This window comes from Schistocerca gregaria, chromosome 4, assembly GCF_023897955.1.
Source record: "Schistocerca gregaria isolate iqSchGreg1 chromosome 4, iqSchGreg1.2, whole genome shotgun sequence".
Lineage (NCBI taxonomy): Eukaryota > Metazoa > Arthropoda > Insecta > Orthoptera > Acrididae > Schistocerca > Schistocerca gregaria.
The window spans coordinates 668422208-668448144 of NC_064923.1; the positions used below are offsets into that span (position 1 = coordinate 668422208).

The following is a 25937-nucleotide window of genomic DNA, read 5'->3' on the forward strand; positions in this document are numbered from 1 at the left end:
AAGAAATGGTTTTAATTTTCCCAATTGCTTCTAGTTCCAGAACATGTTATAGAGGCAAGAAACAGGAATGGTAACTTATGCAGACTTGTTCAAGCATACCGAGAGCATGGACATAAGAAAGCTGATATAAATCCTATATCCATAGAGGAACCAAGGTTAGTAACTTGTATTCGTAAATGTATGATTTTGATTTAATGAATCAGTTCCAAGTGGGATTAAACATTTCAGTTTTTTTTACTGTAATGGTTGTTAGTGAGTCAGTTTAAGGATCCTTGCACAAGATTGATATGTGTATGTGACTACGTCTTGGTATGTACTTGATAGCAGATATCACACTGAAACATAGCTAAGATTTACAATGAAAATAGATATCTAAATTGCAACACCTACCTCCCCCCTCCCCCCCCCCCCCCTAAACACACACTCACATTATTAATGAAGTTTACTTAAATTCAATATTACAAGTAAAAATATTAACCATTTACACCATCACTTTCATATAGCTTTTGTTAAAAGTTGCTCAGCCAAATACAAAAAGCTGCTCATAAGAAACAATTTAAATTTCTTTTAAAGGATTTTATTTATTTAGTTATTTATTTTTATGACCTGTCAGGCCGTTATTAAGTAAATTATCAAAGGTTTTGCATTTACGATGCATGAAGCTACAGGCAAGTTTAGGGAACTCTAGTGTCTCCTTCTACTACTTCTTTTATGGACACACTTATATGCTTAATTCTTCTTCTTCTTCTTCTTCTTCTTCTTCTTCTTCTTCTTCTTAGTTCCTGTCGTTCCACCTTGAACATAGGGCCATGATGAAATTCCTCCACCTGGTACAATTTCTAGCAAGTCTCTTCACTTCACTCCAGGTTTTCCCATCCTCTGCAGCTTCTCTCTCCATCGTCCTTTTCCACGTCTGTTTGGGATGACATTGTTTTCTAACTCCTTGAGGGTTCCAATCCAATGCCATCCTTTCAACAGCTCCATCTGATTTCCTCAATGTGTGCCCAGTCCAGTTCCATTTTATTTCTTTGATTTGTATATTGATTGGTTGCTGATTTGTCTCCCTCCAAAGATCTTCATTTGTCATTATATCTGGCCATCTCACATTTAAAATACGCTGGAGACAGCGGTTGATAAAAACTTGGAGCTGGTTTTTGATGTGGTTAGTCATTTTTAAGTTTCGCAACCATACAACAGAACAGCCCTCAAATTGCTATTGAAAAGCCAAAGTTTGGTCTTCTTTGAGATGTTCCTATTTCTCCAGACAAGGTACAATTGTACAAATACAACATTTGCTTTGTGGATGCAACTACGGGTGTCCTCCTCAGAGACTCCTGTAGTTGTAACTATACTTCTGAGATAAAGGAAAGATGGGACCTGTTCTACACCCTCTCCATTAATGAACAGCCTACTCATGATGGTCAAATATATCTGCATTTAATTGGTTTTGCGAAATTTATCTTGAGGGCTACAACCTTCGGCTCTCTCTGTAACCTGGCCAGTTTCTCTTTGATATCTTGATATCGTTGTGCCATTAAGCAAATGTTGTCTGCGAAATCCAAATCTTGGAGCCTATCCCGCACCCCCCGTTCTACACCTCTCTTCTGTCCCCCCATCACTCTCTTCGTCACATGGTCCAATACCAAAAGAAATACTTTTGTGCAAGTGAGTGAGAGACAACTTGGCTTTAAAAATCGTTTGCAGAGAGATTGGATGTCCGAACATATCTGGAGGAAAATCACCCATAGAAAGGAGGCCAAGGGAAGAGTGAATCAGAGCAGGACCAGGCAACAAAAAGCACAGGCACAAGCTGATTATAGAGCAGCAGATAAGGAAGTGAAAATGATTGAGAGAAGAGACCACAGAAGATGGATTAGATTAACAGGCTGATAGAACAGAACAGGCAGCGTGAAGGGGGATGTGAAAGAACTATATGATATCACTAAGATGCTCTCAAAGAAAAGCTTCCAGAGAACCGACCAGTAAGGAACAAGAAAGGGGAGATACTAACTACACATGAAGAACAATCACGTAACTGGGAGGAACACTTTAAAGAAGTTCTAAATAGAGACCTCGGTGGTGAGGTAGAAGAACAAGAACAAACGGAATACAATGATCCTAGTCCCAGCATTGGTGTAAATGCACCCACAAAAGCAGAAATTCAGATAGCATTGAAGTAGATCAAGAATGGGAAGGTATGAGGACCAGATAATATAACATCTGAGATGCTGAAAACAGACTTGGACACCCCTGTCAAGTTATTGTACATCCTCTTAGAGAAGATATATAGAGAGGAAAAACTGCCAACAGATTGGAAATGAGGTATTATCATGAAAATACCCAAAAAAGGAGATGTTACTAACTGCAACAACTAGTGGGGCATTATCCTGTTATTGTCAGTACTCAGTAAGGTACTTACCAGGATCATTTTAAACTTCATAAAGGATTCTGTGGAAACATAACTAAGGAGAGAGCAGGCGGTTTTTAGAAAACATCGAAGCTGTGTGGACCTTATCAATACTCTCAGAATTATTCTCGAACAAAGTGCGGAGTGGCAACACACTCTCTACCTTATCTTAATTGACTTTGAGAAGGCTTTTGACTCTGTAAATCGAAGAGTCATGTGGGATACTCTTGCAAAATATGGCATTCCAGTGAAGATTATTAACATTGTCAAGGAAATGTATGAAGACTATGAATGCTAAGTACTACATAATGGAGAACTAACAGAGCCTTGCCAAGTTAATTCGGGAGTATGACAAGGGTGTATTCTTTCACCAACACTATTTCGTTTGGTGTTGGACCATGTGATGAAGACAATGATGTGTTTAATTATTTATGATAAATTCATTAGCATATATATGCATTGAAATTATGTAGCTAAATTGAGTAACTCCTTGAAGAAATACATACAAAATTTTTTCTTTATTTATTTCTTCATACTTTTTTTGTGAGTCACCAAATGAATGGCTTTTACAGACATCTTAAATAATAGTACTGCAATAATTATGTTCAAAATATGTGTTACGTCCCTCCATGAACTATGGACCAAGTGGTGCTGGTGTGTCGCAATGATACAGATAGCTGTACCTTCAGGATAACCCCATTGGAGGGGTGTCTGTAGTTCTTAAAAAGGGATAGTAGTCTTTGCAGCAGAAACAGCTAACACTTTGAATGGCTTTCTAATTTGGCCTTGTAACATTAAGCAACATGGCCTTGGCCTTGGGTGGACAGCTAAAAACTAGGAGGATTTACAGCTGTTATATTTCTCAAGAACATGCAAGTAAATTGTGCAGTTTAATGATGGTAGAATTATTTTGGGTAAAATAATTCTCCATTCTCATCTCCAGATGGAACTACTCAGGAGAATGTTGTTACCAGAGAAAACAAATTTGTCGTTTCACATGTCAGAGCATCAAGTTTTATACCTCTTGACCAGATAGGTAGATTAGAAAATTTGAAATGGGAGATGGTTAGGTTGAAGTTAGATATAAGGGCAGTTAGTGAAGAAACCTGGACACCCTGAAAGTTTTCACATACATTATATAATGGTAAGACAGAGTGTTATAAACTGGATTTTAAAGCACAAAATATTCCGAGGAGCAGATGTGGACTCTGACCATAATTTATTACGCAGTTGTGAAATAAACCTGGGTGAGTTGAAACAATGAGAGATTGTTGAGAGTTTCAAAGGGAGCATTAGAAAACAACTGACTGAAATAAGCAAAAGAAATTCAGTGTAAAACGAATCAACAGACTTGAGATATGAAATAGTGAGGGCAGCAGAGGACCAACTGGCCAAACAGACTTGACTAGTAGAAGTTCTTGGATTACTCAGGAGATATTATATTTAGTTAATGAAAAGAGAAAATATAAAAGTGCTGCAAGTGAAGCATGTGGAAGCAAATGGAGGCATCTAAATAACTAAGATTGACAGAAAGTGCTAAAATACAAAGCTGTAAATGCACGCATGAATACAGGAAATATGGATGCGGCTTATGGTGAAACTGCAGAAAACTTTGGAGAAAAAAGAAGCAGCTCAGGTGACAAGCCAGTACTAAGGAAAGAAGGGAAGGCTGAAACAAGAAAGGAATATATACAGATGAGATATGTAAAGGAAGGTAGCTTCAAGACAATAAAATGTAATAGGAAGTGGAGGAAGGTTGATGGAGGATGTGTTATTGCAAGAAGAAGTTGACAGAACACTTGAAATATTGAAGTCAAAACAAAGCATTTGGAATAGATGACATTCCGTCAGAGTTATTAAGAGCCTTGGAAGAACTAACAATTACAAAATTTCTCTACTTGGCGTGTAGGGTATATGAGAAAAGCAATATGTCCTTAGCCTCCAAGAAAAAGTAATTGTACCAGTACTAAAGAAGACAGTTGTAGGTGTAGGTATGCATATTGCCAAACCACCCGTTTGTGATTTATGGGCCACAATACTAACACAAATTATCTACAGAAGAATGGAATGACTGGCTGAAGCTGACCTGGAGTACAATCAGTTTGAGTTTCTGAGAAATTTCGGAATTCATGAAGCAATACTGACTCAACAACTTATCTTAGAAGGTCAAACCTAAATTTGTAACATTTACAGATATACAAAAAGTTTATGATAATGTGGCTGAAGCACACTCTTTCAAATTCTGAAGTTATCAGCATAAAAATACAAGGAAGAACAGACTGTCTAAAACTTTTGCAGAAATCAGACTGTAGTTGCAATAGTCAAAGAACATGAAATGGGTACAGTAGTTGAGAAGGAAATAGGACATGGTTGTAGGCTATCCCCAATATTATTCAGTCTGTATGTAAATGAAGCAGTAAAGGAAACCAAGGAGAAAATTAGAAAATGAATGAAAGCTCAAACAGAAGAAATAAAAACATTGACGTTTACTGATAACATTACAATTCTATCAGGGACATCAAAGGACTTAGAAGATCAGTTGAATGGAATGGATAGTATCTTCATAATAGGTTATAATACTGACATCTGATGAAAACAAGGGTACTGGAGCACAGCTGAATTAAATCAAGTGATGGTGGGGCAGATAGATTAGGAAATAACACACTAGAACTAGCAGATGAATTTTGCTGTACAAAATAACTCACAATGGCCAAAGTAAAGAGTATATATTAGGTTGACGCACAAGTTCATAGTGTTTTTCTGTTTGCTTAAGAAGCACAACAGATATATATAACAGAGACTGTAACCATCAACAATATAGTCTCCTTCACTGTTTACAACAGTCTTCCAATGCTGAGGTAACTCCTTGATTCCGTGACTGTAGAAATCACATGGTTTTGAGGTGAAGAAATTGCTGAGCCATGTATGGAGCACATTTTCACCAGAAAGTCAGTTTTGTGAAGGTTGTTCAATAGAGAGCACAAAGAAGAAAATCTGAGGGCACAAGGTCAAGTGAATTAGGTGGATGTGGAATGACTTCCTAACCCAACTCCTGTATAGTGTTTTTTGTCAGTCTAGCAAAATGCAGGTTGATGCTTTCATGCAGTAACATCATTTCACACAGTCTTCCTGGTCACTGTTCCTGGATTGCACGTGCAAGATGTCTCAGTTGTTGACAATAAATGTCAGCAGTGATGGTTACATCTCAGGAAAGCAGTCCATAATACATCACACTGTTGCTGTTCCACCAGATGCATGACATTATCTTTAGTGTATGTGTGCAGGTCTTTGTACAGGAAGTTGCTGCTTTGCTGGGGCTCAGCCATTCCTTTCTTTTCCAAAAAGTATGTTAGCATAAAGGCAACATTTCTCATCACCAGTAATGATACAGCATGAGAATGGTCACTGATGTTCATGACCTAAGCAGAGATGCACGTATGGCCGTCCGCTGATTTTTGTGATTTTAGCTTAGAGCTTGTGATACCCTTACACCCAATTTTTGAACCTTTCCCATTGCATGTAAATGTTGCACAATGGTGGAATTATCACAGTTAACCACATTTCCAGTTCTCCAGTATACTGACATCGATCTTTGTGGATTAATACGTTTAAACGCCATCATCAAACCCTGAAGGTCTTTCTGAATGTGGAGAGTCACTAAGGTCGAAACAATCCTCCTGAAATGAGAAAACCATTTTCATGACATATTCAGTCCAATGGCATTATCCCATATACAGTGTAAATATTTCTTGCTGCCTCCATTGCTGTTGCCACTCTATAGAACTCAAACAGAAGAAAATGTCAAAAATGTTCCCTTTTTTCCACTTGTACTCCATTTTATAGTGTCCACAGCTTCAATCACTGACTCCAAATGACAAAATGACAATGTTTAAACTCAAATAGTAACAGTGAACTGCAAATAAAAAATAACAGTTGATAAATAAACCCATAGTTACTGGAATACCAACATGTCAAACAAAAATGCTACAAACATATGCACCTGCCTAATAAACTACAGACTTGCAACAGCAGGAAAAAAAATGGTGAAAATAAGATATTGGTTAGCACTGAATATAAATTTAAGTGTCAAGAAGTTTGTTCTGAAAGTATTTGTCTGTAGTGTGGCCTTACACGAAAGTGAAATGTTGACGATAAACAATTCAGGAAACAGCAGAATAGTGGCTTTTGAAACATGATGCTACAGAAGAATGCTAAACATAATGTGAATATATCAAGTAACTAATGAAGGGATACTGCATCAAACAGGGAGAAAAGAGTTTTATGGCACAAAGTGAGTAACAGAGGGATAATAAGATAGTGCACATCATTAGATATAAAGAAACAGTGAATCTGGTGATGGAGGGAAGTATGGGAGATAAAAACTGTTGAAGGAGTAAGGGTTGAGCTATGGTTTGCATGTTGAAGTGGCTGTAACTATTGCAGTAACTATCCAGAGATGAAGAAACTTGCAGAGGGTACAGTATTGTGGACAACTGCATCAAACCAGTCTTTAGAATCAAGACCACAATAATAACATGTGATGCATGAAACAATGGATGCATATTATATCAATTTTTACATTCCTGTTATAATGAAGTTCATTTTCTACTGTTTCTTACTTACACTGTTTCATAACATAAGCAGTATTCTATAATAAATCAGTGTGTTACACCTCCTGTTAAAAATTCTTTGAAAAATGTATTTTTCTGCTGAAAATATGTTAAAGGGAAACAAGTTAATTTAAATGGGTATATTTGTTGTTAAGTATTTAATCGGGAAAAAATATTTCATGACAAGATTATATATGGGATACGTAGAGTATGTATAAGTCTAATTGCCCTTTTCCATGACAAGTGTGAATCCTTTACACACCATTAATTGTCCAGTAGTGACTGGCTAAGAACATGTTAGCCTTTATTTATTTTCCAATATAGAAAATGGATTTGGCTTACCCAGTAAAGATTTCATCCACATACAAACCAAGGAATTTGCAATTACTAACTTCTGTTGTGAAGACAAGACATGTGTTATGTATATTGGTGTGGTGAGCACTATTACTGACCTCTGTTAATATTTGACTTTATCTTACAGCAAGAAGGTAATGAAATCTTTTTTATTGGGTTTCAGTAATATTTAGTGAGGGTCAGCTGTAAATTATTTGTAACTGAGAAAATATTATCTAAGTTAAATAGTATCTCTGTACCAGACATTGAATTGGTAGCAAACACTGTGTGCAAGAAACTCTTATTAACTCCTATTTTGATTTAATTCCTTTTCTTAAAACAGACTTATTTTATGCTCAAGTCAAAGTTACTGCATAGCTTCAGCTTATATTGTTGTGACAGAAAAATCTATATACAGAAAATAAGTCTAGACCATGTGATCTAATCAAAGCAATAAACTTCAAAGTAAGAAAACTATGTGCAGGTTCTGATAAATGGTAGACACAAGCAATTGCTATTAAATACAAAATGGGGGGGGGGGGGGGGGGGGAGGGGGTAATACTGTGTTCTGTGTTGTTGCTCTTATACTCTTAGATGAATGTGGAATGGAACTGTATATAAATCATATAACTGTAAGATACATTAATTTTTCCTTATATATGTAAAATTACTTTAAAAATGGAAACTCTCTCTTAAAATAATAATTGGTTCAGTAACTGAGATTTATTTATAATCATTTATTTATAATCATGTTGACTATCTGATCATTGAAATAGTTTGTGATTTCAGTTACACCATTAATTGCAAAAGACTTCAGCTTATTAGGCTTTGTGCCTTAGAATAAGATTGAAGTGTTATCTGCGTAGCTTGTTGGAGGACATTACACATTATTCTCACTTGAACATAATAGAGATAATAGAGATTAAAAAACAATACTTCACTTGCATAAGTAATGAACATACATGGTCCACTTGTGAGCATTAATCCCAGCTCGTGTGGCACTTCTGGCAGTGTACCAGGTTTCTAGCATCGTCTGCAAAGATTGTTTCCACATATAGGATGAGCCAAGCCATGGTGAGCAATGAAATTTCTTAGGTTTAATTCTATACTCTCAAAACCATAGCAGCTGAGACAGTAAATGTTTTGTCACCTCACACACAGTGTAAACACATTCATTTAAAAGCTTTGATGCCATCCTTTGGTGTGAAATGGATGTTACATTATTCAGATATCTGGAAACATGAATGATTATCTGTACCAATGCATAAAAATGCATCTAGAACAAGTGGTGACACGCTATCTTCCACTGTAGTTCAGCTTCTTGAAAACCTGTCTGTAGACAGCTGCAGTAACATAACAACTTCTCAAAGGAATCAGATGAGAGCAGGTCCACACATTTTACTGTCTGAATCTGCCTCCAAAGGCTTCCTGTATTTCTGGAAATGAAGTGCTATGGAAAAGCCAGTCTACCTAAAATGAGAAACTGAGGAACATAATCATGGAATGACAACACACATAGCCCAAGTATTCTGCTAAATTATTGAAGTAGTGAAAACTCCTTTCTGAACCCTATACAGAAAGGTGTAGTCTACCTGGAAATTATTTTTTGTTCTAGTATTGTGGCTGTAAATTTCATGGTCCATCTAAAATACAAACATATTATTAACTACAAGTATTGCAGTGGATCAAATCTATTTACATGCGGTGGTAAGAATACCAAGATCCCTATAAAAGCTTCTGCAAAGATGTTTAGTTTTCAATTTTACATAATACTCCTATAGACATTCTGTGGTATGAATATTGTTTTGACCATTGTTATACTGCTCTAGATGATTGTGTTGTTGGACAGCATTGAATAAAAGAATTCAAAGTATTCAAGTAATACCATATGCAGTGAGAGAGATTTCTAAGTCCAAAGGAGTCAGAACTTAGCTTTTTGGTTAAATTATGCATATGCTAGTGCCAATTGGTTTGTTATTCATTTGGATGCCAAGGAACTTCACTCAAAGATTTTCATTTAGTGAGTACCCACTAATCTCTGGACACTTGTTATACTACACATAGGTTATTTTTATTTTGTTAATTAAGTCATTGTTGCTGCTCCATATAACAACTATATTTTTATAAACAGAAAAGTCAGTTGTTGTCTGATGATGGCCTAGATAGGTGAAACGTATTCAAAAAACAAATTAATACTGTAGAATATCCAGAGCATGTCATTGCAAACATTTTAGTTGTTTGGAACTGAACTGAATAGTATGAGTTTTTATAAGATTAGGAACTGTGAACTGGTTGTAAACTTAGTCCACTATCCTCTCAGTTGTATTTGTTATGGGTGTGTTTGACCCCTTTACCAGTATCCTTGTAGCGTTAGCAAACATCACAGTTTTTGAAGACTCCATCATTATTACAGGGTCAATAGGAGGAGCACATACAAAGCCTAGAGATTTAATTTAACTGTCTACAGGGAGCCATCATTTAGCTTCCTGAACCAAGAAATCTTAAAGAATATCATTTTTTGAAAACATCAATTATCATGGTAAATTCACACCTAAAGAGGCCAAAATTGCATATCCTTTTCAGTAGGTTTAAGAAAATTTGGGACAAATTCAAATGATCCAACACTTTACAGAAAGTGCTCCTCAAATTGAAATGGCTTCCGCTTCCTTATTGTCTTCTTAGAGGCATGTGCCAGTTTCTTATGTGCTTTGGACTGACTTTACCACATGTGACATGTTAATTGTCTTTCAGCATTGTATACAGTTATGGCGTAAAAGCCAAGATCTAGATAGTATGGAAGAAAAATACAGTAATATACTGTCAAGTGACAGTTTATTATTTCAAAAAATATTGCATGACTGCTCAGCACCATTGAAAACATTTTATATGATACAATCACCCAGCACATCATACTCCAGTCCCATCAGAGACAGGGCCACCTGTGAAAGCAGTGATGTGATATACCAGATTTCCACCAACCAGCTATCCATTCAAATGAATGGCCACCACCAAAGTGTGGCCCAGACCTGAACTGAAAACATAATGGCAGAACATGCTTCTGTGCACAGCGTGCTCAGTTTCAGTGGCTGCTTCACAACCCTTGCTATTCGGTTCCTTCCCCAAACTCTGGCTTCTCTGACATATGTAGGTGGGAGTTTTCCTTGCAACAGATCTTTCATTCCTGTAATCCTCCTGGCCTCAGTCTCCACTAGTTCCCTGTTCCATACCCACCTACACCCTGCTCCAGGATTGTAATGTCATTCAGCCTGCACCCACACCATCTTCCCTGCAGCCTTTCCTTCCTCTTTTCTGCCGATCCATCCCAGTTCACTTCACATCATTACATGTCATTGTCATCAAGCGTTGCACCAACTCACTGATGCCACTGCTGTGTTGTGTTCGCATTTTGTGTACTTGTGGCCTTTCCCTGCTGCATTCTAATCATGTGCACCTGCCATTACAGTCAACAGTCACCCTCCCCAACCTTCCCTTCCACTCCCTGCCTCCTTTCTCCTCTTACTCACTCCACCCATCACAACCCATTGCTGCTGTCCCAGCCTGAAAGTTAGTGAAATTTTTCAGTCTTGTCTATGTGTGTGTCAGTGACTCATCACCTTTACTATTTGATGAGTTCTAAATTGTTTACATTGTACCATAACTTTCTATTACAATTTTGACAGTTGATTTACTTCCTTAGCAAGTCTGTCACTAATTACTGGTTGCAACATAAAAAAACAGTTGTAGCATACGCAAATATACTGTAACACTTGAAGTAAAATCAGCCTGCAATATTCTTGGATTAACCTTATTGTGCCCCATACAGGAAAAAATTGTGAAGCTAAACAATTATTGGACCTTGTCAGTTTTCTTGCTGATAATGAAAGTCAGTTTCAACTGGATTAGGATTTGCATAATTACAGTACTGTCAAACGGGGTGATTTCGGACACCAGGGTGAGATCGGACAGTATGGCTTATTTGCTCTTTGCCACTGCATAGAAACAAAGAGTTACTTATTATAACATCCATGCACTAGTTATTTTAAGTGCAAGATTGCATTTATCGCTTTCCACAAATTTTATTTTGCATCAATTGTTTCCGTAGGTGAATAACTGATGAACAGTCTCAGTGTTAAAAATCCATGCATTATCATAAAGTGGAAACTTTCTGTTGTTGCGCTGAGCGGGAAGTTATTGTAACCATAATTGTCGACACCCTCAGTAGCTAACAGCATTGAGACAATTTCTGTACAAGTCTGTCGAGATTCTTGTGCAAGGTTATAAAATAACAATGGCTTTTGTAAAACTGTGTACTGTGTGGGGTGATTTGAGACAATGCCAAGAACGTATAAGAGCAGGAGAGGTGCTACAGTACGGTATAATTATGACCCAGAACTTTTAGATAAAGCTGTTCATGATATTCAGAGTGGTAAATTATTGCACAGAAAAGTGTGTGATTCGTATGGTATACCTAAATCAACTCTACAAAATAAAGTGCAGGGAGCACATAAAAAAAGGGATAACGACCAGTGCTAAATAAAGAAGAAGAAGAAATTTTGATGCAAGGTATCTTGAGGGCTGCATATTAGGGATTTCCCTTCACTAAATTGAATATTAGATATTTAGTTAAAGGCTAACTTGATAAATCTGGCCAAGAAGTGAAGAAATTTCATAATAATTTTCCAGGATAAGAATGGGTGCATTTATTCCTCAAACAACCATCAGAAGGTCTTTCCGTTTGCTTTAGCAAAACTATTAAACAAACTCATGCAGAAGTGAACAAAGAGACTGTTAAGATGTTTTTCTCCAATATCAAGGCAAAGCTGGAAAATCTCCCACCTAGCAACATGATCAACTATGATGAAACCAATATGTCAGATTATCCAGGCAAGCAGCAAATAATTACAAAACGAGGGAGTAAGCATGCTGAAAAAGTGATGGACTCATCAAAATCTAGTGTCTCAATAATGATGGGAAACTACTTCCTCCGTATGTCCTTTACAAATCAGAGCATTTGTGGGACACATGGCAAGAAGGTGGACTACAAGGAACCTGTTTCAGTAGGAACAAAAGTGGATGGTTTGATCTGCCAGTATTTGAAGACTGGTTCTTTACAATCGCTTTGCCGTACTTGAAGAGGCAAAACGGGCCAACAGTCATTGTTCAAATGGTTCAAATGGCTCTAAGCACTATGGGACTTAACAGCTGTGGTCATCAGTCCCCTAGAACTTAGAACTACTTAAACCTAACTAACCTAAGGATATGACACAAATCCACGCCCGAGGCAGGATTCGAACCTGCGACCATAGCAGTCACATGGTTCCGGACTGCGCGCCTAGAACCGCGAGACCACCGCGGCCGGCCCAACAGTCATGATTGGAGACAACTTATTCATGTCATGTATCTTTAGGTGTTATTGAAGAGTGTAAGCGGAACAATATGTCATTCATTCTCCTTCCCCCCAATAGCAAGCACCTCCTCCAACTGCTCCATGTAAGCTTCTTCAGGCCAATGAAAGCAATGTGGCAAGCTGTATTACCTGGTTGGAAGAAACACACTCGTAGGACCATTTCCTAAGATGCCTTCCCATCTCTTCTGAAGCAGACACTGACTGAGATTTCAGCAAACTCCAAGGAAAACATAAAGGGTGGATTTCATGCCACGGGCCTAATCCCTTTTGATCCAGATCATGTCTCACAAAAATTGCCTGGTAATGAGGAGAGCCAGCAAAGCAATGCAGACGCATGGTCTTCCACTTTTGAAGAAATGCTCAAAGAAATTGGTTATCCTCCAAATAAGCTTGGTAGCTCCCACTGCCACTGCAAACTAGACGTTCAACCTGGAAAATCAATCACTTACCAAGATTTTCAAGGAAACGAAAACAGTACTGAAACAAGCGACAGTGCTTCTAGCAGTAGTGAAAGTGAAAACGACACATCATCCAATGAAGTTTTACTGCTGAAAGGAGAGGCTTTTCTTGTTGCAGAGTACGAATATAAACATGGAAACAAGGAGCAAACAAGCCAGTATGTTGGAGTGGCCACAAACGTTGGTGTTACGGAAGTAAGTGTGAAATTCTTGCGCCCACACGACAACAGTAAAAACATATTTGTGTTTCCTAATGTCCCCGATGAAGACACAATACAAAAATTGCAATATTTGGAGAATACTTCCCACACCAGTTGAGAAGAGAAAATGGCTCTGAGCACTATGGGACTTAACATCTGTGGTCATCAGTCCCCTAGAACGTAGAACTACTTAAACCTAACTAACCTAAGGACATCACACACATCCATGCCCGAGGCAGGATTTGAACCTGCGACCGTAGCAGTCGCGCGGTTCCGGACTGAGCGCCTAGAACCGCTAGACCACCGTGGCCGGCTAGTTGAGAAGAGAGAAATGTTTATTTTTCAAGAAGATGTGCTTTAGACTTGTAGACAATAATTTATTGAAAGTGTTTGCAACTTAATTTAGAATGATGAGTGAGAAAAATTATTTTGACCTTTTAGTTAAATTACTTTGTTTGTTTCTGTCTGTTTCTAATATTTCAGTTAAGAGATGTAAAAAAAAAAATGTATTTAAATTCTTGCAAAATAAAAACTTATCTGTAATATATAAAATTCATTATATCATTCCATATCACTTACTCGTAACAAAGGGCTACCTTAAAATGTGTAAAATGTCTCCAAAATCAAATAAAAAGCATGTACAATTTTAAAAAAGGCAGTAACTGTCTGAATTCACCCTCTATATACTGTAACTTCGGACAGAGATTTAAAAAACACGTGTCTGGAATCACCTCAATCCATGGAGTTACTTCGGACACTTTATTTACCTGCCTAAGATAAATATACCTACACATACACTTTCTGGTTCTGGGATATTTTATTCATTACACATATACCCTACCACTTCCATAACAATCAATTTAATCTAACAATATATACGAAAGTTATAATCAAAACATTGACAAAACTGTTCGAAATCACCCCATTTGATGTTACAAGAAGCAAAGCTAATTTTCAGATAGCACTGTGTGTTGGTGCTGAGTGCACAGAGTGTCCAGATAAAGTGGATGTGACATCATTAGATTCTCCATCATCATAACACACTTCTTTAGTATGTTACAATTCAAATCATCATCATCATCATGCAAATGCCTAGCAGGACATGAGGTAATTTCTGATGGACGAGGAACACCAAGGCAAAGAGCCCTAGGATAAGTCATCCAGTGTCATGATGTAGTAGTGCTGCATTTCTTAATCCCAGTGAAATGTGAAAGTGCCGTAGGAAGTTAATTCACTCATGCCCAAGTCAATGTAAACGGTTGATCTGAGCTTAGTTCCAAGGTACAGTTAATGGTTCCATGCACAGTGCTATGTGAGTCATTCATAGAATGGATTGTAGGGATGTTGAGCCAGATAGTATCTCATTATTGTCCTCCAATACCATACTGATGTCTGACCGCATATTGATGACAAAGTATTTATCAAATATACAGAGCTCTCCACTTGGCAATGGGAGCGGTGTGGAGAATGTTTGTCCCACATGTTGTGGATATGGGCAGCTTGACATGTCAACATGGACCGGTGCACCCACTGTGGGTGCTGCAAGGAGGCTGGGAGTTACGTGTAGTGTCATCAAACTGGATATGATACCAACAATTTCGTGATCTTTACATGGTGGTGGCACTCGGTGCATTGTTGACCTCTAGGAAAGCAATGAAGTGTTGGTCACACAAGTTGGCATCCTGACTGAGGATGATGACTACACCATTGTGCACTTTCAACATGGGTGAGTGCAGTTAAGTTTAACATATGAGGCATGTGGCATGAGCATGACCTTGCTGATAATGTCAGCATGCTCTGCTAAGTGGCAAATTAATGTGACAAAGTGAGAGTTATCATCCAAATTTCTCAGTGAAATAAATACACATTCTGCTGTCTTATACCAATATGCTGATTGTTCTGGCCTGAATTGTGGCAACTTGGACTGTGTGCGGAGTCTCTGAATTGAAGTATGACCAGGTGGTGATTACAATGATGCTGTCATGCAAAACAATATAACTGACAAAGTATCACGGAGCACTTGCAGTATGGTTGCAAATCTAGTAACTGAATTCAGGTAATGCAGGCCTGTTGTGCTCCACCTTATATGGTGGTCATATTTCCTAATCACATTCATGATGTGACAGATGCAGTTGGTACAGAAATCATGTTATTGTTCATATTTAGTCTGACCTGTCCTGCTGACTCATGAGCTGGTGCACCTGATGCTGAATCTTGTACAAAGCCCAACAGTAGATTATTTGATGGCAGCCATTGTTGAGGCTTGCTGGAGCTTGTAACATCCATAGTCATGTTTAGCTCATATTTGAGCAATGGTTAACAATTTTCTGCTGATGATATACATCACTCATGTTAATCCTTGAGGTGCAGCTTTGAGGGGATGCTAATGTGATGTAATTGATACAAGATGGCTGCTTTGTTACCATATATTACCACAATACGGAATGAAACATCTCTCCCCTTTGCGTTACACGGATGTCACAGGTCACCACTGTGGTAGCTTTAGGTGCAGAGATCATACCAATAATGGAGACAACATGTTGATATGACAATACTGCTCTATTGCTCATAACTTGACAGACAAAGTTCTCCATCAAACTGCTTTCTTAGGAGTCCAGACATCCCATTCAGCTGTTTGTGTCCTCTGGTCATGGGCATTACTCATGCTGGTGTCTCCACATTTTAATTATGAAACTAAAAATTTTCCCTATATTTTTCTCACAAATTTCCTTGTTATGTTTATGAATTAAAATACTCTGTAACATTTATAATACTATTTCTGTTTAATTTTCTTTACAGGGATGTTCCAGAGCTTAACTACAGGCTTTATGGGCTCACTGAGGATGAGAAATATAACACCTCTGGAATTTTGTTAATGGACGCAGAGACTGTGTCACTAAGTGATATACTTCATTTTCTACATAAAACTTATTGTGGTCCACTCAGTGCAGAGTTTAATTATCTTGAGGTATATCCCTGAATTTTAATTGGATTTATTGTTGTTAATTTCATAAATGAACTGGAGCTCTGCTCTTGTCAAATGGGGAAATTTCGTTTCATGTTTCTCTATAATAAATTACCAAAGAAGAAATATATATATATCAAAAGACATAAAAATAAGAGACATTCAATATAAAACTAAAGTCATCACAACCATAAGCTACTGTTGCCACATATCTGAAAGTGAACAGAAAGTACTACTCACCATATAGCGGAGATGCTGAGTCGCAGATAGGCACAACATAAAGATTGTCAGAAAATGAGCTTTCAACCAACAAGGCCTGCATTGGAGATAGAGCATACAACACACACTCATGTATATGCAACTCACAAACACAACCACAGTCTCTGGCCCCTGAGACCACACAGTGAACAGCAGCACATGATGGGGATGCAACCAGGTGGTGGGGGTAAGGAGGGGGCTGGGGTGGGGAGAGGGATGGATAGCAGGCTAGGAATGGAGGACAGTAAAATGCTGCTTGTGGGAGCACACAGGGATGAGGTGGAGAGAGGGTAGGGCAGCTAGGTGCAGTTGCAACCTCAGATGGAGGTCGGAGGTGGGGATGGGGGTTGGTTAGTGGATAAGGAGAGAGGTAGAAAGAATGTGAATACATAGGTGGAATCGAGGACTGTGTAGTGCTGCAACGGGAACAGGGAAGGAGCGAGAGGGTAAGTGCAGACACTAGCAAAGGTTGAGGCCAAGAAGGTTATGAGGATGTAGGATATATTGCAGGGAGAGTTCCCACTGCCACAATTCAGAAAAACTGCTGTTGGTGGGTAGGATCCAGATGGCACAGGCTGTGAAGCAGTCATTTACATGAAGAACGTTGTGTTGGGCAGTGAACTCACCAATGTGGTGATCCAGCTGTTTCTTGGGCCATTCATGCTGATAGACAGCTTGTTAGTTTTCATGCCCACATAGAACACAGCACAGTGGTTGTAGCTTAGCTTGTACATCACATGACTGGTTTAGCAGGTAGCTCTACCTTTGATGGGATAGGTGATGCTTGTGACTGGACTGAAGTAGGTGGGGTGGGAGGATGTATGGGATAGGTCTTGCATTTAGGTCTATTACAGGGGTACGAGTCATGAGGCCAGGGGTTGGGGGCAGTCATCTTGTAGGGATAGACTAGGTTATTGTATAGGTTCGGCAGGTGGTGGAACACCACTGTGGGAGGGATGGGAAGGATAGTTGGTAGGACATTCCTCATTTGAGGGCACAATGAGAGGTAGTCACAACCCTGGCTGACAATGTGGTTCACTTGCTCCAGTCATGGATGGTACAGAGTCACAAGTCTTTAAGGTGGAGGGCAACATTGAGGAAAGTGGCTTGCTGGGTTGAGTAGGACCCAGTGAAGTGAATGGGGGTGAAGGTGTTGAGGTTCTGGAGGAATTTGGATAGGGAGTCTTCACCCTTGATACAGATCATGAAGATATCATCAATGAATCTGAACCTGGAGAGCAGTTTGGGATTGTGGTTGTTTAGATCGCCCATGAATAGGTTGGCATAGGATGGTGCCATGTGAGTGCCCATATCTGTACCCAAGATTTGCTTGTAGGTAATGCCTTCAGAGGAGAAGTAATTGTGGGTAAGGATATAGTTGGTTATGGCGATTATGAAGTAGGTTGTAGGTTTGGAATCCATTGGGCATTGGGACAGGTAGTGTTCAATAGTGGTAAGGCCATAGGCATTAGGGATGTTAGTGTAATGGGAGGTGGCATCAACAGTGATGAGCAGGGCACCATGTGGTAAAGGAACAGAAACTGTGGAGAGTTGGTGGAGGAAATGATTGATATCATTTGTATAGGAGAGTGGATATTGGGTAATAGGCTGAATGTGTTGGTCTACAGGACCAGAGAATCTCTCAGTGTGGGAAAGTAACTGGCCACAATGGGGCATCCTAGGTGGTTGGGTTTATGAACTTTAGGAAGCATATAGAAGATAAGAGTGTGGGGAGTGGTAGAGGTGAGGAGAGGTTATGGGATGGGCCTAAGGATCTGAGGAGAGACTGGAGATCCTGCTGGATTTCAGGAATGGGGTTGCTATAGCAAGGTTTGTAGGTGGATGAATCTGACAGCTGGTGGAGTCCTTCCGCCAGGTAATCATTGCAGTTCAAAGCCACACTGATGAAGCCTTTGTCAGCAGGTATGATGATAAGGTTGGTATAAGTTTTTAGGTGTTGGATTGTGGTTCTTTCCATGAATGTAAGGTTAGTTTGCATGTTGAGGGATTTGGGGATGAGTGCCCCCTCCGAAAATACATCAAGGGTCTCACTGAAGCCTTCACAGACCATAATTACCCTCCCAACCTCGTACAAAAACAGATCTCCCATGTCTTATCCCTCCAGTCACCCACCACCTCCCAAAGTCTCACTGTTTAGCCACAGAGGAGCATTCCCTTGTGACTTGTTACTACCCAGGACTGGAGCAATTGAATCACATTCTGAGCTAGGGTTTCGACTACCTTTCATCATGTCCTGAAATGAGGAATGTCCTACCCACTATCCTTTCCATCCCCCCCCCCCCTCCCCACAGTGGTATTCCATCACTCATCGAATATACACAGTAACCTTGTCCATCCCTACACAACTCCTGCTTTCAACCTCTTACCTCATGGCTCATATCCCTGTAATAGACCTAGATGCAAGACCCGTCCCTTACATCCTCCTACCACCACCTGCTCCAGTCCAATCACAAGCATCACCTATCCCATCAGTGGTAGGGCTACCTGTAAAACTAGTCATGTGATGTACAAGCTAAGCTGCAACCACTGTGCTGTGTTCTACAAGAGTATGTAACTAACAAGCTGTCTGGCAGCATGAATTGCCACCTACAAACTATGTCCAAGAAACAGCTCGATCACACCATTGGTGAGTATGCTGCATAACACAACCTTCTTCATTTCAATGACTGCTTCACAGCATGAGCCATCTGGATCCTTCCCACCAACATCAGCTTTTCTGAATTGTGCAAGTGGGAACTATACCTGCAATATATCCTACATTCCCGTAACCTTTCTGGCCTCAACCTTTGTTAGTCTCTGTACTTACCCTCTATTCCCTTCCCTGTTCCTGTTCGAGCACTGCACAGTCTTCTATTCCACCAATGCATTCACAGTTTTTTTACATATCTCCTTTTCCACTAACCACTCACTCCCCCCCCCCCCCCCCCCCCTCCATCTAAATACCTGATGACTGCACCTAGCTGCCTTAGCCTCTCTCCACCTCATCCCTGTATGCTCCCACAAGCAGCACTTTACCATTACCCACCACTAGCCTGCTATCCCATGCTCTCCATACCCCAGCTTCCTCCTTACCCCCACCACCCGGTTGCATCTCCCATCATGTGCAGTTGCTTGCAGTATAGCCTCAACTGCCCGAGACTGTGGTCATGTAAGTGTGAGTTGCATTGTGTGTGTGTGTGTGTGTGTGTGTGTGTGTTTGTGTGTGTGTGTGTGTAAAAAATGCTGCAGCTGGCAAAGGGGAATCTGGAAGATATACATAGATGAGCTAAAACATTATGACCACCTGCTTAATAGCATGTTTGTCCATTTTTGGAATGAAATGCATCACTAATTCTGCATCTCAGAGATCCAACAGTTTGTGGGTAGGTCTGGTAATTTGCAAAAATATTGGGCTGCTGATTTGTGTACATGATGATGACATCTGATAGCAACCGAGATGGGTTGCATAGGATATACATCAGGTGAATTTGGTCAGAGAGACATCAACATGAGTTCACTATAATGCTCCTCAAACCACAATGGCACAGTTCTGGCTCTGAGACATGGACTGTTATACTACTGAAAGATGGCACTGCTGTCAGGGAAGACATCTAGCATGAAGGGCGGCAGGGGGTTCACAGCTGTCAATGCCAGCGATTACTACCACAGGTCCCATGCAAGTGCAGGAGAATGTCTCCCTAGTGTAATAGTGCTCCAACCAGCCTGTGACCATGATACACTGCACATTACAATCCACTGTTCACCCGAATGACAGTGTTTGTGCAGACGACCAGTGACCTAGTGTAGCAAAAATGTGATTCACCTGAAGAGCTGACATGTTTCTATTGACTGATGGTCGAATCCCAGTGATCCTGTGCCCACTGCAGCCATAACTTATGATGTCATTGGAACAACATGTGAACATGTAGGCGTGGTCTAGTGTGCAGCTCCATGTTCAACAATGTATGATGAATGGTGTGCTCTGAAACAATTGTGCACACACCAACATTGTGCTCTTTCAGCAGAGATCCCACTGATCACCATCTATCCTACTTTATTAAGTAGACAGTCCTCTGAACCCCATCTTCTGTGAAGAGTTGTGGATGTCCAACCATTTAGTGCGTAGTGGTAGTTTCACTGTCCTTCTACCTCTTTCCATAGATGCTCACAACAGTAGCACATGTACATTCGACCAGATCTACCATTTTCCAGATACTTCTTCATAGGCTCTGAATAGTAATAATCTGTCTTGTGTCAAAGTTTCTGATCTTAATGGATTTCCCCATTTTCAGCCCACATTCTCACTAGGGTGAACATACTTTTGCTACCACATCACGTACCTGCAACACCACTATGTGGCATCCAGCTTTTCAGTGGGCAATGGTCATAATGTTCTTGGCTGATCAGTGTATACATACATTTTGATACCTGAAAAGCGGAATAGATAAACATGATAGGTACATACAAGGCAGGGAAGCAAGGACAAGACCAAAAGGGTGAATGTAAGAAGAAATAGCAGCTAATCTCCAAGGATGTGAAAATCATGCCTAGTTTTAAATATCTTAAAAAAGTGTAAATTCTACAAAGAAACTTGTGAAACAAACTACAGTTGATCCCAAGCATGCAGATATAATTGTAATCAGTTCCTTTTGAACTTAAACATATCAGGTTGCAATTCATCTCTCGTATTAAAGGATTTTTCATAATATGAATACAACTTTGCTCGTGTGTCACACATGTCACATGTCACACATGTCACACACATGTCACATGACACTGAAATTTTATTATTAGATCTTGGTTTTAACAAGAGATGGTATATTACTTCAATTACATATGGTGGTTCATGGTGTGGGTTCCTGTAGTCATGTCCCAGTTCATGAACCTCGGGCAACGTATGAGTGGCAAAGTAAGTGGTCCCGACAGTCAGGATACCAGTTACTTTGGAATAAGGCTGGGCATCTCGGACATATTCTGAGTTGTGGTCAACTTTGTGCTCATACAGCAAAGACTACCAAATCCACCGGTTAGTCCCTCAGTCGTTAGGGGTAAAACCCAATGGGACTCGGGGCAAGTAAGGCTAGCAACTTGCTTCCCTGGTACTTTAAATATGATGCTGGCAACAATCAGAGCAAAATGCCTCGGACCTTTGGAGGTGACAGAGTGCCACCTCTAACTGACAAACCAGGGACTCCTAAGATACATATTACATCAATCAAAATAGCTTTAATTACATTTTCCTGTTTATACTGGAAAAATCATAGCCACATTTAGTGACTGGATAATATGGAAGTAACAGCATTAAAAATAGCAAGCTGTCAGTTTGTATCTTACCATTCTTCTGCTGCTACATATTAGGAACTTGGAACACTAGCAAGGTTGCATTTATTAAAGGTTGCATGTATTTTACCCTCCAGAGTTTTGGGACTGTTTGTCATAGACTGTGGTCATAATAACAACCACCTCACAGTATGTTTACCCCCATACGAAATTTGTTCCAATAATCGGTCACAGTTCAAAACAAACTGTAACATTCATAATGTAATATTAGAAGGAGAAATGATTTACACTAACCACCTGCCCTTTTACATAAATAATTTAATAGATAATGAAATTAATGGCAAAAAAATTTAATTCATATCTGCTTGATAAATCCTTGTACTCCACAGAAGGACATCTAAAGACAATCAAGTAAATGGTCATTATGTTGTGGTTTTTTTCATTGTATGGGGGACATTTCATAAATAATGCTCACTAATCTTTTTACTTGCATTTTTTTTAATATTTTGCTTTACATTGCTTCAATATGTCTCCCTGCTTCTTTCTGACTGAGTCTCAACATCTCAGAAGCTCTATTGTTCCATCCAGGACACCACTTCTTTTCATCTGTCGATGCTAGCCATGCTAGAAAGTTCCTGCAGAGAAAGATTACGATGTCCACACTTAGGTTTTTTTAACTTTGGGAGCAAGTCAAAGTCTGGTGGACTTATGTCTGGACTGTAGGTAAGATGTGGCAACACTTCCCATCCATATTTGTCCAGGTTTTGGACTACAGCTTTGTCAATAGGCAGGTGGGCATTGTCATTGAGAATGAATGGTCCAGCCTCAAGCAATTGAGGTCAGGTTTTGTTGTGGTTGGCAGGAGAGCCAACACCGTTTTACTAGAGGAGGCCGAAATACATGCGTTTTAGCTCACGCAGGCTGGCATGAGGTCTGTAACAGGACAAGGAAATTAGAATTTTAGAAAAACAGACATAGCTGGTGGAATACTTAACTTTAATCCATTAATGATGAACGTCGGTTTTGATGGTACATGATTCACAATATCAATAGTAACTGATAAAGGCGCCTTTCTAGGCCGTAGCAAATGACGTAGATGAAGGCTATGCTAAACTATCGTCTCGGCAAATGAGAACATAAGTAGGCAGTGAACCATCACTAGCAAAGTCGGCTGTACAACTGGGCGAGTGCTAGGAAGTCTCTCTAAACCTGTCGTGTGGCGGTGCTCAGTCTGCCATCAGTGGTGACACGCAGGTCCGACGTATACTAACGGGCCGCGGCCGATTTAAAGGCTACCACCTAACAAGTGTGGTGTCTGGCGGTGACACCACAGGTTTTGTGCATATTTCTGCACAGGTTTTGCATGAGGTTATAATACACTGCACTGGAATCTGTCTGTTGGGATGATTCCTTGATGATCATAAGCAAGAATCATAATTTGCCTCAGCTTTGAATGAGCATATCTAATTTTTTTTGGACATGGAGAATCTAAAGTTCCCCACTCACTGGACTGTGATTTCAACTCTGGTTCAAAGCCTTTAATCCATGTTTCATCAATAGGGACAGTCTTATAAAAGAATCTTTGACCTTCACAGTCGAATTGTTGTTTGAGCGTGGTTAGAATGTCCAGTCACTTCTGCTTCCTTCAGCAGTCGAACATTGTGGGACCCATCTTGCAGAAATTTTTCTCTTCTTCAAATCATTTGTCAAAATATAGAATATTGATGATGGGAGAATTCTCATGGCTTTCGAGATTTCCTCACATGCTACACTGTGATATTCTCCAAGAACATCTGCCACAAGCTTCACACGTTGTTAAACTGCTGACTTTTTAGCCTTTCAAGTCATGGATTATCATCTATGCTCATATGTCCACCACAAAAATGATTAACCCAATATGAATCTGTGCTACAGTCCACTGTGAACTCACCACAAACTTCGCTTAAAGCACGTGGATTTCTATTGAGTTTTTGTTGTGTAAAATTTCAATTGTGATATACGACCTCTGGTCACACTACCCCAGATCTCTGCAGTGTCCATTTCTACCTCTCACCAACCTTATGTTAGAGTACACAGCAAAAAGCAAAGACATATGCATCTTTCTCAAGCTCCCAATTACATCTGACGTAATTTTTATTGTTGTTCAGCAGACAGTCCACAGTAACACCAACATGGGCATGATTTATGAAATGTCCCTTGTACCTTCCATGTAATGTAATTGCAAAATTTTCTCATTCCACAGCATAACAAGAGGTCACAATTATGAACTTGCAGATAACTCAGTGAAACTTAGAGAGACAGATTATACGTGTCTTGCAGTTTTAGACTGAATTGTTAGACAACAGATGCCATTTATTGCACTTCATGGTTTGTTTGTTGTTCTAATTTTATATTTCTGTTTTCAGCTTCATAAAATCTGTGTGTGTCACACTTCATGTGTTCAGTGCTGTAACACGTGATTGTATTCCTGTATTTAAATTGATGTCTATGTTAATGTTGTAGGAGGAAGAGGAGCGAGAATGGTGGGCACAGCGAATGGAGAGGCTATCATCTGAAGAATTAGATAGTGGTCTCAAGAGAAACTTAGCCAAAGAACTATTAAAGTCACAAGCATTTGATAATTTTCTGGCTAATAAATTTGTTACTGTAAAGAGGTATGGAGGAGAAGGAGCTGAAAGTATGATGGGATTTTTTATAGAACTATTGCAGTATTGTGCCTCAGGTATATTGATAGACTACAGATGTTTTTATATATTTGTTTACTTATAATACAGATTATGATATTAGAAAAGACAATCAGTCACAATAGAAATAATGTATTGAGCAGTAGATAAGACCGCAAATAACACTTTAAGTACATTCTTCTGACAACACCATGAATTCCTCTTCTGTGGTGATTTCTTCATCTCAGAGTAGCACTTGCACCCAGAATTATCTGTTATTTGGTTGTATGTATTCCAGTCTCTGTCTTCCACTTGAAACATATTCACCTTTCTTGTCTGAGTCTTGTGAGTGCACTCACAGGTTGTGAGGTTTTCACAGCAAGCTCCTTAACAGCAAGAACAGCTAAAGGGTTCAAAACACAATATTGTACTTAACTTTCATCAAGTTGGTATCCTCTAAGTCAAGAAATGGGTTTAATATCCTCATTTTCCTCTCAAATAAAAACACTGGTCATAAAATTGGTTGCAGATCTCCATTTGTTCACAGTATAATATATTGCAAAATCTCTAGTAGTATTGCTCAATAATTATATGTACAGAGCATTTGACAGTTGCATCCTTTCATTAATACATTCAGTCTGTGAGTGACTTTTACCTCAGAAATACCTGAAGTTGGAAATTATACTTCCAGTATCAGTTTATCTATTACAATGTGACCTCTCTATACAGATGCTTGTCAAAAAGCAATATTAGCCCTAAAAGTGATCCAGATGTAAATGATTCTCTTGGATAAATATATATTGTTCTAGTGCTGATTAATTTAAAATTAAATTCTCACAGTCCTTGCTGTTAATAGTACGGCTAATCGTATTAGAGAATGGTTTTGACACTCACTTGGCAAATGGAAACTTTAAAGGTAGTTTTCATGAAAATATGACGTTTTCAAGTTCTGTTCATTAACTTAACAGTATAAAAACATAATTAAAATTCTTGTGTTAACAATGATACAAGTCAGTTGCTTTTTGAATTTTGTAATTTAGATGCAATTTAAATATTACACATTTCAGTAAAACCTCAATACACCAAATTTAACACTATGTGGGAGGTTTTCCAAGATTCTCCACCAACTAAACTTTCTGGTGAGATATAAATTTTTAAAAACTTAATTATGTTTTGTAATATGTAAGTTATGAACTATGTGTTCTATCACTTTAAATGTTGCTTCTGTTTGGAAGGCTTTTTATGAGTTGTGTTCACTAGCAGACTAGTCCAAGAACTGCGGTGATATTAATTGATTTGCAATTTATTACGTTTAGTGTATTGTGTATTTTCAAACATGGTAGTAATTGTAGTGTG

General features: G+C 39.1%; 1 protein-coding gene across 1 annotated transcript in view; it reads left to right on the forward strand.

Annotated features, from left to right (window-relative positions):
- The window catches only part of LOC126268186 (probable 2-oxoglutarate dehydrogenase E1 component DHKTD1 homolog, mitochondrial), a 328733-nt gene that overhangs the window by 45416 nt on the left and 257380 nt on the right, over positions 1-25937 (forward strand). Inside the window, exons 2-4 of the mRNA XM_049973793.1 lie at positions 35-155; positions 16215-16383; positions 24421-24640. Of these exons, the coding sequence (XP_049829750.1) occupies positions 35-155; positions 16215-16383; positions 24421-24640 (510 nt within the window). The remainder of the gene's footprint in view (positions 1-34; positions 156-16214; positions 16384-24420; positions 24641-25937) is intronic.